Raw genomic sequence first — 15,813 nt, forward strand, 5'->3', positions numbered from 1 at the left:
AGGCACAAAACTGACAGCGAGGGATGTCGTGGTCTGGGCCTAAGCAAGGAATGCAGTATGAATGAAAATCTTTGAGGCATTTGCTTTCCACAGGTAAAACAATTGCTAACTTTTACTGACCTTGGTTAAGAGCAAGAAAAAGGATCCCCCAATGGGGTACTTAGCTTTTTTGTAGACTTCGGTTCTGAAGCTCGAAAACGAAAATTTCAGGAGTTGGCCGACCGGCACTTGCGAACTGCTTCTGCTTCGAGCACCGCACGGCAAGAAAGACTGATGTAATGGTGTCGGCTGCATGTTTTATACCCTTGACGACCTGACATCATGGAAGAAAGGACAGCAACTGACACAGGACCCAAGACTTTGTTATTCAGGCCGACTGAGGGCTACCTGCAAGCAGATAACCCAAATGTAATGACTGCAACAGTGAAACATGAAGAACACCATACAAATCTTATCCCTCTGAATGGCTCCAATTACAGTATTAGTATTCAACAACCTTGTCCTCTCTCTCCAACCATGACAACTTGAACAAGTACCAGTGTTTACCTTCAAACGGCTTAGTGCAAAAGAATGAGAAAATCTGCAACACTGCCTTGCTGCAAATGTCAGACATGACAGCAACAGTTAGTCAGTGTAGAAGCCCCACCCCCACTCCCAAGTCATCAAAGTGAATTTCAATTACTTAAATGTCCTCATCCCCAATATAAAAAAGCATCTCTTACCATCTTCAAATTCCAGAATTTCATTGTAGATGGGAGGAGCCATTGCGATTGCTTGACCAGGAAAATAAGGGTTGAAGTACAAGCCTTCCCGGAGGGACACACCTGCTGGAGGATCACAGTAACCTGTTAAGAGAGAGAATACGTAGTCCTCTTCACCGTGCCTGTTGAAAGAAAAGGAAAAATGCCTGGTTAATAACACACCATAAAAGATGGGACACTTCTTTTACTTATTTGCAGAACATTTCAAATGACAGGTGAGGTAAGAACCCAGTCTGCTGTCACCTAATCTTTCATATGTCACAGAAAAGGCAAGCATCATTAAAATAGAAGGGCAACTTGTAATACTTTTAGATTTTTCTACAAATATTACAGGTATTACAGACGCTACTCAATCGAGATGCATCAGACATTACAGCTGTGTGACCAAACTTACCACAAGAGTAGATGTTTGAGTAGTATGGTCACTATGGCAACAGTACTCATTACCAATGGGAAGCTGCCAAAGGTAAACATTCATCTTCCTAGTCAGATGTCCACAGCTTTTGCAGATATCACTAGAGCTACGACATACTCCTCCCCTCACCATGACTATCGGTCTAATATACAGCTAAGCAGAAGCCATTTTTTAGTTTTTATTTGGCAAAGGACTTATTAATACTGTGTGGCTTAAGACTCCTACTGTTCTTATTCCACCAATCTGCAAGTCCCCTGAGAACCTGCATCAAGGAGAATACTTTCTGCAAAAAGATAGTGGAGTCCCTCAAATGTCAAATGTGCTTGCTAGTGACAATGCAAGGTTTAATTTTTCTACTCCCTCGTTGGATCTAGAACTTTAAGATAAAGGAATGGACTACAAGCAGGGGATCCTACACTGACAATGATGCATATACTTGAACATCTACTGCTACAGTAACTTTGTTCACATAACTGTACCCACTTTTTACTATAAAGAATCACTGCTACAGTGCTACTGCTTATACATTACTAATGTCAGTTAGGTGCCCTCTACAGTAGACACTACCCCAACATGCCATGAAGGACTGCAGTGGCAAGCCTGTCCTGCTCCTGGGCCACAGACCTAGCTTACAATGCTTTTAAAATTTGTGTAGAGATGACCACTTGGCTGTCTCACAAATTATTTGCACAGGAACACTTCCTAAGAAGGCTGCCAATCCTTGTAGAGTGCTCTCTCAGAATGCCAACCAGAGATTTCCCAATGCTTTCATAAAAGAAAAGGATGCAAATGGAAAACCTTAAATGCCTGCCATCTTTAACAGGAATGAGGGTAGAAAAGAAACAGTTTTCTGAAATAATGTGTTCTGGCTACACAACAACGGAGCTGTCCGTGTACATCTATCAGATGGAACATTCTCTAAGATGACTGATTTGGATAACTTAAACTTGGTCATTTACCATCTCAGAGACCACTTCAAGCATGATGGAAGGCTTTGCCTCCAGTCACTAGTCACCCTATCCTTATGAGAGACTATGCACGACTCCCTGAACACGGGTCTTTAGCTCAATATCCTTTTAACAGAAGTGACAGCCATCAGAAGTGAGAATTTCCTGGTCAGAAATACAAGTGTTACTAAAGAGCTGTGTGTGAAAAGTGACTGGTCCAACTTCAGTCACAGAGTTAATATCCCATGGAAGGCAGTAGTTTCCTTGAAGATTTAAAGGTCCAAGAATACCCTCCCACACATGTAGAATACTGCAAAATTGGAACAGAAGGACATCAGCCTTAGGTGACAGGCGGCTTCAAAAGCCAACTTGACTAATCTATAAAGCTGGTATGAGTGGGGACCTCCAAGATGGCTGCACACTGACCAACAGCTTAATTTCATCTCTTCCAATATGAAAAAAGAAAGAGAGAAGGGCCAATAACTCTGCCAGTATTAGGAAATTCAGTTACTGGTGGATGCCAGCAAGAAAGAAACTGAGAAAACATGAAAGAAAATCAACTAAAAAAAGTGAAAAGAAATCAATGACTGGGAAGAATCCTGCAACTGTACAGCAATAACCAGTTTATGTTCCAGCTTTGGTGAAAGGCATGTCCTCCAGTAATCAGTGTGGTCAGAGGACATTAATATTGAAGGAGTACATCAACTCATAAAACAGCTTTTCAGATAAAGTAATAAAGCTGCATAAATCAGAGATGGAAATACAAAGGCTCGCACAGTATGAAGCTGCTCAAGAAGGGCTGTTTCAAAAAACAAAGTTAAAGAACAGCACATAGGAAAAACCTGACATTTTCTGCTGTACCAGAGAAACTGGATGGAAAAGACCACTAATTTTATGAAAGCACAAATAAGACACTGGATTGGTATTCCACAGAAGGATATGTTAATTGAAAGTCCACATTCTGAATATACTACAAACCTGGCCATGAAAAAGCAGCTAAGACCTGTATTAGTAAAGATGCAGTCATACCATCAGAAAGAGTTGCTTATGACAAAACTGTGGCAGAAGGGCAAAGTATTAAAAATTGGAGACAGTATTATGTTTGTGGAAAATGATTATTCACTATACACCAGGAAGAGGGAAAAAGTACAGCAGCGTGCCCTTACCATAAATGTAGATGTTAGAGTGTATTCACTGTTGCAGTCATCACCTGTGGGTTATCCCTGCTGTGGTAGCCCTTGGCAAGCCCGAATACCAAAGTCAGTGTTCTTCTGCATCGGCTGCTGTCGCTTGCTGCCTGATGTCAGGTCATCAGTGCTATAAAGGAAAGCAACTGACACCACTACATCAGTTTTTCTTGCCCTAACCAGTCAGAGGCCCAAGTAAATATGGTAAAGTGCTCCTGGTGGCTAAAAGCCACCTTTAGAAATGTACGTCTCCCTAAAGAAAGAATATATAAGGGGGAAGGAGGGTAGGGAACCAGGACTGCAACAGTGAATACACTTGAACATCTACATTTATGGTAAGTGTACACAATTGTACTATGTTCTGTGTGTTTCACTGTTGCAGTCATCACCTGTGGGAGGATTCCCAAAGTTGAGGAGAGGGGTGGTAGGATTAGTAAGAAGAATGGGTCAGCATGCTCTGCAGAACTGCAGAGGCAAACCCTGCCCTAGCCTTAGATAATAAAGGTAGGTGGTAATGCTTGGTAAAAAGCTATGGACAGAAGTCCAGGTGGCAGATTCCAGGATGTCCCTGGTGGGAACTCCTCTGAGGAATGCTGTGGAAGTGGAGGCTGCCCTAGTGGAATGGGTTTGAACAGACTTTGGGGGGGGGGGGTCCCATGCAATCTGTAGCAGAAATGTATACAGTGTGATATCCATTTGAAAATGGGCTTCCCCCTCTGCCCCTGGGGCAAAGCTGACAAGTAGTTGTTCTGTTTTCCTGCGTTTAGTATGGTCCAGATAGTATCTGAGCTGTCTGTGCACGTCTAGTGAGTGCAGAAATCTTTCCCCCTTGTTTTGAGGGTTAGGAAGGACGGTGGGTAGATGTATGGCCTGGATGAAAGTTACATTAGATACCACCTTGGGCATAAAGGAGGGATTAGTCCTCAGGGAGACCCTGTCTGCATGGAAGATGATGAAGGGCTCAATGGCCATCAGTGCCTGAAGTTCTGAAATCCTTCAGGCTAAGGTGATAGCTAGGAGAAAAGCAGTCTTCCAGGAGAGGTATCTTAGTTCTGCTGAAGCAGCAGGTTCGAAGGGTGGTAAAGTTAGTTTTTCCAAAATACAACTCCAGTCCCAGGCTGGAGTGAGTGACCTTCTGGGAGGTCTTATATTAGAAGCCCCTCTGAGGAATTGTTTAATCAAAGGATGGGAGAACAGGGGCTGTTCTGTATCAAAATGAGCTGAAATGGCTGAGGAGTGGATTTTGATAGAGGAGAAGGAGAGGCCACTATTAAGTAGCTCCACTAGGTAGTCCAGGATTACAGGGATGGAAGGTTGTGAGGTACTACCCCCTCTGGAATGGCTCCAGGAGCAAAACAGTACAGTTGTGTACACTTACCATAAATGTAGATGTTAAGAGTGTATTCACTGTTGCAGTCATCACATTTGGGTCATCTGCCTGCAGGTAAGCCCTCAGTTGGCCTGAATACCAGAGTCTTGGGATTTCTGCGTCGAATGCTGTCGCTTCTTCCATGACGTCAGGTCGTCAGGGGTATAAAACATGCAGCTGACACCATTACATCAGTTTTTCTTGCCATAGATGGCAGGTGCCCCCAAAATAGGAAGCAATTACATGGTATGAAACACCCCCAGCAAAAAACAAATACCAATGATATAAGATATGCCAAACAAAAAAAAAGGATAGGTAGAAGTAAAGAGAAGACAGGGGGCTGGAGGGAGGGTAACCAGGACTGCAACAGTGAATACACACTAACATCTACATTTATGTTAAGTGTACACAACTGTACTATGTTCTTCGTGTTTCAATGTTGCAGTCATCATATTTGGGATGATTCCCAAAGCTGAGGATGGGTGGAGGAAGTTAAGAAGCATTAGGGCTGGCAATCAGGCCCTATAAGACTGCTGTGGCAAATCCAGCTCTGGATTTAGAAAAGATAAGTAAGTGGTAAGGCTTGGTGAAAGTGTGTACAGAGCTCCACGTTGCAGCTTCCAGGATGTCTCTGGTAGGGACTCCCCTGAGAAAAGCTGTAGAGGTTGATGTAGCTCTAGTGGAATGTCCTTTTATCCCCTGTGGGGTAGGTTTCCCATGGTGTTTGCAGCAGAAATGGATGCAGTGTGCTATCCAATTAGAAATGGTTTGCTTTGAAATGGCCTTGCCCTCTGCCCTGCAGCAAAGTTGATTAGCAGCTGGTCAGATTTCCTGAAAGGCTTAGTCTTGTCCAGATAGAACCTAAGCTGCCTGTGCACGTCCAGGGAGTGCAGGATCCTTTCCCCTTTATTTTGAGGATTAGGGGAAAAAGTTGGCAAATGAATGGATTGGTTTATAGCCACCCTAGATACCACCTTGGGCATAAATGAAGGATTGGTCCTGAGGGAAACCTTGTCCACATGGAAGATGATGAAGGGTTCCACGGCCATGAGGGCCTGCAATTCAGACACTTTTCTTGCTGAAGTGATGGCTAAAAGTAAAGCTGTTTTCCATGAGAGGAATTTTAATTCTGCTGTAGCTGCAGGTTCAAAGGGCGGAAGTGTGAGCTTTTCCAATACAAAGTTAAGGTCCCAGGCTGGAGTGGGAGCTCTCCTGGGAGGTCTTAATTTTTTTCCTCCTCTCAGGAACTGTTTGACCAGAGGATGAGAGAAGAGGGGCGGCTCAGTGTTATAATGATCTGAAATGGCAGAGGCATGGCCTGCGTGGAGCATTTCTGTTAATTAATCTAGTATACGAGGTAAGCTGGGCACAGTTGCGTCCATTCCCTGAAAATGGCTCCAGGCACAGTATCTTTTCCACTTTTCCGAGTAGAATTTCCTAGTACTAGGCCTCCTTGCCTCCAGAATGACATCCAGCACCTGCTTACTGAGGGTTGCTGGTGATGAGCTCAGGGGATGAACCAGGCTGCAAGGTTCAGGGTCTAGAGTGGAGGGTGAAAAATCTGGCCCTCCTGCTGGGACAGCAGGGAAACGGGTCCGAGGCAGGTGCCATGGTGGCACTACTTTCAGACTGCGCAAAAGATGGTACCAGTGCTGGTGTGGCCAGTCTGGTGCAATCAGAATAGTCCTTGGTTTGTCCTGTTTGATCTTTAGAAGAACCTTCGAGAGTAGGGGCAAAGGGGGAAAGGCATAGATTGAGAGGCTTTCCCAGGTAAGGGGTCAAGGCATCCACTTTCCAAGCTCGGCTGTGGGGAGTTCTGGTGCAATATTTGCTCAATTGGTAGTTTTGAGGGGAAGCAGAGAGGTCCACCTCTGGTGTCCTTCACCTGTCCCTCAAAAGCTTGAATACTTTTGGTTCCAGTTTCCACTCATGTGGATCCATGAGGTTTCTGCTTAAGTCGTCTGCCAGTGAATTTAGTTTGCCTGGCAGGAATTGAGCTTGCAGGTGCACTTGGTTGCTCAAGGCTGTGTTCCACAGAGCAATGGCTAATCTGCAGAGTGGGTAGGAATGGGATCCCCCCTGCTTGTTTATGCACCACATAACTGTGGTGTCTGTCTTCACCAATAGTTGTCCTGGAAGAATAAGGCCTTTGAAGGCTGTCAGGGCACACTGTACAGCTAACATCTCTTTTTTATTGATATGCAGGTGCATTTGCTTTGGGCTCCATTTGCCCTGAATGCATTGTCCTGCCATGTAAGCCCCCCATGCATAGTCTGATGCATCTGTTCTTGGGGTTTGGGCGGCAGGGAGTTGAGTGAAAGGGAGTCCCTTGCTGTGGTAGCAGGCCTCTACCCACCAAAGGAACTCTGTCCTTAGGCAAGGAATGATAGGAATTAGAAGTTATGTACTCACCATAACGTTCCATCTGAGTAGGTGACTTCATTCGGATGCAACCTGTGGGTATCGGATCGAGCCGTCGACCTCGGATCTGAGCCGCACTAGCCGGCACCCTAAAAGCTTAGGCTCCGAGCTCCTAGCTCCTCCCTCTTACCCATAACCCCTTGCCAAGCCCTGACTGACCTCAGATTGAGTTTGCCTCAAATACTGACAACAGTACACTAAAACAGCATAAATACTCGCTCTATAAAGGTCAGGGGATGGAGGGGTGTGTGATGATCGAATGAAGTCACCTACTCAGATGGAACGTTATGGTGAGTACATAACTTCTAAATCTGAAGTAGGCAGACTTCATGGGCGCCTGCAAACTGTGGGACAGAGTCCCTAGCTACCTGAATCTTGGGCGTCGTCATGGAAGGATGTTCGAGCACCGCTGAGCCAAAGGATGCTCTTCCTCTAGAAACAACATCCACCTTGTAATGAGAAATAAAGGCGGGCGAGGCCAGTGAGGTGAGGCCCAAGTAGCTGCAGGCGCAGATATCATCCAATGATACTTCGACCTAAAAAAGGGCTGGCGTGGAAACTGCCCTAGTAGAATGAGTGGCCGTAACCCTCTGAGGAGCAGGTCTGCCTGAAGTGTCATATGCCTGCAGAATACAATTAGCAATCCACTTAGATAGTGTGACTTTAGATACTGCTTTACCCAGAGCAAATTTAGCAAAGGAGACGAACAGCTGATCTGATTTCCTGTGGCCAGCTGTTCTGTTAATATAAAACGTAATTGTCTATGAACATCCAAGGAATGCAATTTGTATTCTCCTTTGTTTGAGTACTTGGGAAAAAACACAGGTAAATTGATTGACTGGTTAATATTGGATTCAGAAGAGACCTGGAAGAAAGGAAGGATTGGTCCTGAGGCACACCCTATCAGGAAGAAAGAAGCGGTTTGGCGCAGGGGCGGGTTGACGTGGCCGCTTAGAGCCTGAAGCTCAGACACTCTTCTGGCTGAAGTGATAGCTACCAGGAAGGCAGTCTTCCAGGAAAGGTACTTTAAATCAGTAGAAGCTGCAGGCTCAAGGGAGGAGCAGTAAGGGCCTGCAGGACTAAAGACAAGTCCCAGGGTGGTACAACCTCCTTGACTGGAGGCCTCAACAAAAAAACTCCTTTGAGAAATGTTTTGCATAATTTACTTACGTCATAATGGGAGCTGTGTCATGACCAATGTGATAATGCGAGATAGCTGCAATTGTGCCTTGTCGTGGAAGAACTAGCCCCTTGATGAAAGAGGTCTGTTAGAAAATCCAGCACCGCTGACATAGGTGCCGAGAAAGGATCCAAAGTTCTCTGTACTGCCCATATAGAGAATCTCTTCCATTTACTCCGATAAACCTGCCTGGTGGAAGGTTTATGAGCTGCCACTAAAATGGCCTTGACCGGTGATGAGATACCGGAGTCCTAATTAAGGATGGAACTGGAGCAGCTAAGCTGTCAACTAGGCAGATCAGGGGTCCGCAGATTGGGAACTGTCATTCCCAGAGGGTGAGAGATGAGATCCGTGGATCCAGAATCCATGGTGGATTGATTTTGTGAGACCATCAAGGGAACCAAGGTTGTCGAGGCCAGAATGGGGCAATGAGAATCATTCTGCTCCCCAAACTGTTGGCTTTCTGCAGAAGCCTCTGCATCAGAGGAAGTGGAGGGTAGGCATAAAGGAGACCGGGAGGCCAAGCATGCACCAGAGCATCTCTGGGAACTCCCTGGTGGGAAGCAGCGAAGAAAAAGAAAAAAATTGCTGCTTGAGGCAGGGAGAGGCAAAGAGGTTAAACAGGTTGCCCCCAAACAAAAAAATCTTCTTCGCTACTTGAGGATTGAGAGACCACTCGTGTGGAGAAAGGATGGTGACCTGAGAGCTTCCACCCAAGGATGTTGGACTTTCCCGGAATGTACTGCCTACCAAGCGTTTGGTGGAAATTGCCCATTCCCAGACTCTCATGGCCTCTCGACAAAGGGGTAAGACCTGGTTCCTCCCTGTTTGTTGATATACCAGACTACCGACATGTTGTCTGTCTGAATCGCAATAGTCCCTGAAGGAAGAACGTGGTGAAGTGCTTTAGCAGCTAGGAGCACCGCCCTCATTTCCAGGACATTTATATGCAATGTCTCTGTGGGATTCCACGTTGCTTGGACAATCTTCTTTCCAGAATGCCCCCCCCCCCCCCAAGCGTCGGGTCACTGTGGGTCACTGTGGCTCGAGCATAAAGGTCTCCCAGCTGGGGGCCGAGGAGAAAGAAAAGAAAGAAGAAGGGCCTGCACGCTCTGCTGACCGCAATCGGGCGTTTGAGAAGAACAAAGAGGGGACCACTGAACTTGAAGGGTCCATTGAAGAACCCGCATCGTAAACGGCATGAATGAGAAGCGGAACAGCTGCCGCCATAGAACCTAGGGCCCTCAGGACCCGAAGCTGCAGTTGGAGATGGTTGCAGGATCGCTGTCACATGACACTTCAGGCTGGCAATACGGTCTGGGGTGAGGAAGGCTCGCATTGATCTGGTGTTTAGTCTTCCTCCTATGAAATCTATAACTTGTGTGGGGTTCAGAAAAGATTTCTCCCAGTTGATCGTGATGCCCAGCCTTGGTGCTAGTTGAAGTAATCCCTGGCTGAACACAGAAGATGCCTTGATGATGCCGTCAGGAGCCAGTCGTCCGGAGATGCGGAAGACCTGTAATCCCTGGAGCCTCAGGTGGGCTCCACCACCGCTAGCACCTTGGTAAACACCCTGGGGGCTGAGGTGAGACCAAAGGGGAGGACCCTGAACTGATAATGACTGGCTCCCAGCCGGGCGAAGAAACCTCCTGGATCGTCTGTCCATCCGAATGTGGTAGTAAAATTCCCTTGAGGTCTATGGAGCACATCCAGTCGTTCTCCTCAAAAAGGGGAAGTATAGATTGCAGGGTGACCATCCAGAACTTTTGCTTGGTTACTGACAGGTTCAACTGGGAAAGGTCTAAGATTGGTCTTAAGTCCCCGTCTTCTTTGGCACCAAAAGAACCTGGAGTAAAACCCTAATCCGGTTTGATCTCGGGGACGCTGGATGGCTCTTTTTCTAGCAGCTGTTCGATTTCGAGTAGCTGCAGCCTCCCTTTGGTCGGTGGAACATCTGGGAGGCTGAGATTTGGGAACCTTGAATAGGGAATTGAATATCCTCTGGATACACTCAAGCACCCAACTGTCTGTTGTTATGGACTCCCAAGAAGTCAGGTGCCCGAAAACCGCCCGACTGCCTCCAGAGACGGACAGCCGGGCAACCCTTCAGGGCTGCTGCGTGGGTCTATCAGAGAAAGGTTCTCTGGACCCAAAGTTGCCAGGAGCCCCCTGCCTCTAATACGACGACCTCCCGTCCTCCTCTGCCACGGAAGGACTGGTTGTCCGGAGCAGGTTGGGACTGCTTCTCCCGAACCACATCTTCTTCTGTCCCTTTTGGTTCTTAGAGAAGGACCTCTGGGGAGCTGAGAAGCGGACTCGACGGCAGACAGCGTCTTCCGTCCTTTCGCTCTGGACTAATCTATCGCGAACAGTCTTGCCAAACAAAGGCAGAACCATCGAAGGAGATGAAAGGTCGCCTTGAAGGGCTCTGCAAAATCACAATGGCGGAGCCAGGCCTGTCGCCTCATGACTAGGCCTGCTGGCTCTAGCGGCTCCCTCAGTAGCATGAGAAAGTAGCCGCATAGATGTATTGAAACTGATCTGAGAGTGGCCATTCGGGTGGAGTAAACCTGTTTATCCTCACTCGAGATGGACTCGGGGAGATGCAGCGTATTCTTTAATCGGATCCCGCTGCATCCTAATGACATGTGCCATGTAGTTCAGCTCTCAAGGAGAAGGTTGCTGAACTAAAACTCGCTTCCCAATGCGATCCATCGAAGGGGACTCCTTGCCCGGAGGATGCACGGAGGGACTCTCCTGGGCCAATTCCTCTTCGTGGCTGCAGCCATCATCATGGCATCTACTGGGGACCCTTACTCCAGTGGTGCGGTCCGAGGGGAAAGAATGCGGTCCGGCTTGGATAGGCTCAATGGTGTCCGGATCCTTCCACGCCCTGATGGAAATAAGATCCACCAGGGGGTCAGCAGGAGGACACCCAAGAGGTAGAAGGGCCCGCCTCGAATGCCTCCAAGAACACAGACTCGTCCGAAGAAGCCTTGGGGGCAGACCACCCCCCCCGATCCTTAACATCTCCATGATGTCTCCAAATGAGACGTCCTCAGGGGGTGACCTAGGGGAGCCTTCCCCTTCATCCAAGTCTGTGTCTTCAGTGGCGGACTCAGGGAGTCCATGTGCCTCCTCTTGCACTTACGCTTCCGAGGTACTTCATTGGGGGCTGTCCGAGGAGTACTCTTCAGCAGTTGGATGTTCCAAGGGAACCACTTGGGACATTGAGGCGGGCTGTCCCTGGGACCGGCTGGTGGGGGCCTGGCCCAACTGCAATGGAGTGCGGGATGGAGCCGTGGCAGGGACCGGGGTCCGGATGTCCTCGACAGTGCCCTTTCCACTCGCGAAAGCCGAGGGGAGCCAGCTTCTCTAAGCCCCCCGAGCCGACCCCCACTTGCGGACGATCGAGTCGCCTGGAGCGAGGCGGTGTGCTCCGACCTGGACGGGCCGAAGACACACCAGCTCCCTCGGATCGAGGCTCGGCCCTCGGCTCCGAGAGGTCGGGTCCAGTACCAAGCACTCAAGGGATGGGACGGATCCGAGGTGCGCCGACCATCGGATCCGACCCACCCGGATCCAAATCTGCCCGGCGCCGACAGCTCCGAACTTCGTGGTATGGGTTGGAGAAGGAGCCAAGGGGCGAAAAAAGTCGAAGTCGCAAGCCCCCCGGATGGGGGAACTAGGAGCACTCCCATTTGCATTTGGGCCTGGATGAATTTCCTCATCATCCGGTCCATATCAGCTTCACTCATAGAAAATATTGACCTAGTGGAGGCCCAAGCGGACCTAGAGAGCCTCGGAGACCTCCTGTAAGGAAACCTCCTCCTCCTCGGGTCCAGGAGAGAACCGAGGAGTGGAGCCGAGGAGGAGGAAAGCTAGAAGGCACAGGGGAGGCCGCTTAGATGGAGGAGCCGAACTGGAAGTTTCGGCTCTTAGAAGCATGGTGCTTCTCCCTGTGCCTCCTTCTGTCTTTCCCTGAAGTTCCTTCCCTCCGGCAACTTAGAGGAGGTTGAGTCCCAGCCGGAGGGAGAACTCACAGCAACAGGTTGCTGAGTGGAAGGGCAGAGGCAGCGGTATCTGGAGGTAAAAGACCCGCCAGCACCAAGACCTCCGCTCCCTCAAAGCCGGGTTGAACCCTGCACAAATGGTACAACCAGATGACAGGTGTTCAACCCCATGTGACCAAGACACGAGTGTGGCCATCCGCTGGGGACAGCTTATGGCCACACTCGCACATTTCGAGAACACAGCCTTATGGGCTTCAGACATCGAACCCTAAGGCCTAACACAAAACACACACAAACAAACTACGCAAAACCAGAGAAAATTAAATAAAAGAGAGAGGAAAGCCTAAACACACTCAACACTAACTATATCAAGAAAGAAAATAAAGATTTTTAAAACTTTTTAGTCAAAAATTAGTTCTTATCTTCCCAGGATAGCATGGGAGCTCTGGAATTCCGTAGCTACTTGAAAAGCGGCAAACGAAATCGGTCAGGGCTTGGCAAGGGGTTATGGGTAAGAGGGAGGAGCTAGGAGCTCGGAGCCTAAGCTTTTGAATTGCCGGCTCGGATCCGAGGTCGGATCCGATACCCACAGGTTGCAGACGAATGAAGTCTGCCTACTTCAGATTCACTGTTTCCAGGTTCTGAGAATGCTGACACCAGAAACTTTAAGTACCATTGAAGTTTCCTCATTTGCAGTCTTGCATATGGAAATAGTAGAATACAAGAGGCCATGAACCCTAGGGCTTGCAGTATTTTTCTTGCAGATAGCCAGGTTTTGGTGGCCAGTAGACTGAAGTAGTTTGTCAAATAAATCTGTTTTTCTGGAGTGAGGAATGCCGTCTGGGAAGTTGTATTCAAGCTTGCTCCCAGGAATACAATCTGTTGGCTGGGTACCAGATGTGATTTCTTTTTGTTGATGGTGTACCCCAGTGAAGTTAGAAGTCTCTTTACAAATGTCAGGTGCTGTAGTAGCAATTCCTGACTGTCCACCTGAATCAGGCAATCGTCCAAGTATGGGTAAATTTGAATTGTTCTCTGCCTGCAATATGCAATGGCTGGAGCCAGGCATTTTGTGAATACCCTGGGCGCAGAGTAGATAAGCCAAAGGGAAGTGCAGAGAGCTGATAGTGCATAGAGCCTGCTCTGAAATGTAGGCATTTTCTGCAGGTTCCCTATAGGGATGTGCAGATAAGCTTCTTTTAAGTCTTGGGTTGCTAGAAAGGAGTCCTTGGCTTGCATAGGGAGCAGCTGTTGGAGAGTAAGCATTCTGAAGTTTGGAACCACCAAAAAGGTGTTGAGAATAGACAGATCCAGGACAGGACACCAAGAGTTTTCTTTTCTGGGAAAGTACAGTTTTGTACCTACCATAAATGTAGATGTTCGAGTGCTAATACAGCTGCAGTAACCACAGATGGGTTTTCTGCCGTCAGGCGGTCCCTCGGTCGGCCGAATTCCAAAGTCTTGGTCCGGCGTCGGTTGTCGCCGCTTTCTCTTCTGACGTCAGTGAGGCCAGAGTATAAGACACAGCCGACGCCATGTTCTTCAGTCTTTCTTGCCCCAGATGTCAGGTGCCCCCAAAAGGAAGGCAATACATAAATAATGCTTATCCACATATACAAGCAATGCAATATAAACCAAAAAACAGTGGAAGCAAGCAAATAAAACATAGCAGGATAACCCAGTCAGGTAGTATGAAGAGGTTGTTAGGCCCCATGCCTTTACCAAGTGGGGAAGGAGGGAGGGAAACCTGTACTGCAGCTGTATTAGCACTCGAACATCTACATTTACGGTAGGTACAAATCTGTACTATGTTCATCGTGCATACAGCTGCAGTAATCACAGATGGGTAGAGTCCCAAAGCTATGCATAGGGTGGTAGGTACTAGGAGGAACTGGGTTGAGCCAGAATGCCCTGCAAAACAGCAGTGGCAAAGCCTGCTCTTGTTCTGGAATATAAAGGCAGGTGGTAGTGTTTTGTGAAGGTATGTACAGAACTCCAAGTGGCTGCCTCCAAAATATCTTTGGTAGGTACACCTCTGAGGAAGGCTGTAGAGGTGGCTGTGGCCCTGGTGGGAGTGTGATCTGGTACCTGTAGGAACAGATTTCCCATGATAGGAATAACAAAACCATATGCAGTGGCCAATCCACTTGGAAATGGTCTGTTTTGTAACTGGTTTCCCTTGAGCCCCTACAGCATAGGACACAAAAAGTTGTTCTGATTTCCTGAAGGACTTTGTTCTGTCCAAATAATAACGTAGCTGCCTATGGATGTCTAAAGAGTGTAGCAGCCTTTCCCCTTTGTTTTGAGGATTGGGAAAAAAGGTAGGGAGGTGTATGGCTTGATTTAAGGCTACCCTGGATACCACTTTTGGCATAAATGATGGGTTGGTACGAAGGGAAACCCTGTCCTGATGGAAAATGAGGAAGGGCTGCACCGCCATGAGGGCCTGTAGTTCAGAAACCCTACGAGCTGAAGTGATGGCCAGAAGGAAGGCTGTTTTCCAGGACAAATATTGCAAATCTGTTGAGGCAGCTGGTTCAAAAGGAGGCAATGTTAATTTTTCTAGTATGTAATTAAGGTCCCAGGCTGGAATCGGTTGCTTCCTTGGAGGTCTTATATTCTTAGCCCCTCTGAGGAACTGTCGTAAGAGTGGGTGATAAAATAAAGGGGGATCCATGTTGAATTCTGCAGAAATGGCTGAGGCATGTATTTTTATGGAGGAGAAGGAAAGTCCACTGTTCAGCAGCTCAGCTAGATACTGTAATACCTGAGGCAAGTTCAGTTTTCTAGGGTCCTGGCTTCTTTTCTCATTCCAAGAGCAAAACCGCTTCCATTTTGCGGAGTAAGCTTTTCTAGTAGATGGCCTTCTGGCCTCCAAAATTACATCCTGCACCTCCTTGGAGAGTAGGGTCTGTTGTGGTGTTAAGGAATTTTCCATGCAGCGAGACTGAGTGTTTTCAGCTGACTGTGAAGAATTTTGTTGCTGTGCTGAGTCAGCAGAAGAGGCATTAGAGGCAGGGACCAGGGAGGAGTATGTGTTAGGCTCCTCAGGAGTGGATACCAGTGTTGCCTTGGCCAATCTGGAGCAATCAGTATCATCCTCGGTTTGACTGTTCTTGCTTTCAAAAGCACCTTGGGCAGAAGAGGCAGAGGTGGGAATGCGTAAACTGTCCATGCTGTCCAACTGAATGAAAGGGCGTCCACTCTCCAGGCCTTTGGATGAAAGGTCCTTGAACAGAACTTTTCCAATTGATGATTCCTGTGGGAGGCAAAGAGATCTATGTCTGGCCTCCCCCACGCTTGGATTATTTCTGTAAACACCTGAGGATGTAATTTCCATTCGTGTGGATCTGTCATATTTCTGCTTAGATTGTCTGCCAGTGTGTTTTCCAGTCCTGGCAAGTACTGTGCTTGAAGTTCGATTTGTCTTTCCAGAGCCAAGTTCCAAAGAGTCATGGCTAGTCTGCACAAGGGGTATGAATGTGTTCCTCCTTGTTTGTTTATGTACCACATTACTGTG

At 47.7% G+C, this 15,813-nt stretch overlaps 1 protein-coding gene across 1 annotated transcript in view; it reads right to left on the minus strand.

Annotated features, from left to right (window-relative positions):
- Nucleotides 1-678: 678 nt before the first annotated feature.
- The window catches only part of LOC122797781 (cytochrome c1, heme protein, mitochondrial), a 160,544-nt gene continuing 145,409 nt past the window's right edge, over nucleotides 679-15,813 (minus strand). Inside the window, exon 3 of the mRNA XM_044066302.1 lies at nucleotides 679-883. Within this exon, the coding sequence (XP_043922237.1) occupies nucleotides 679-883 (205 nt within the window). The remainder of the gene's footprint in view (nucleotides 884-15,813) is intronic.

The sequence above is a fragment of the Protopterus annectens genome, chromosome 3.part1 (genome assembly GCF_019279795.1).
Source record: "Protopterus annectens isolate FY-2018-M chromosome 3.part1, PAN1.0, whole genome shotgun sequence".
Lineage (NCBI taxonomy): Eukaryota > Metazoa > Chordata > Ceratodontiformes > Protopteridae > Protopterus > Protopterus annectens.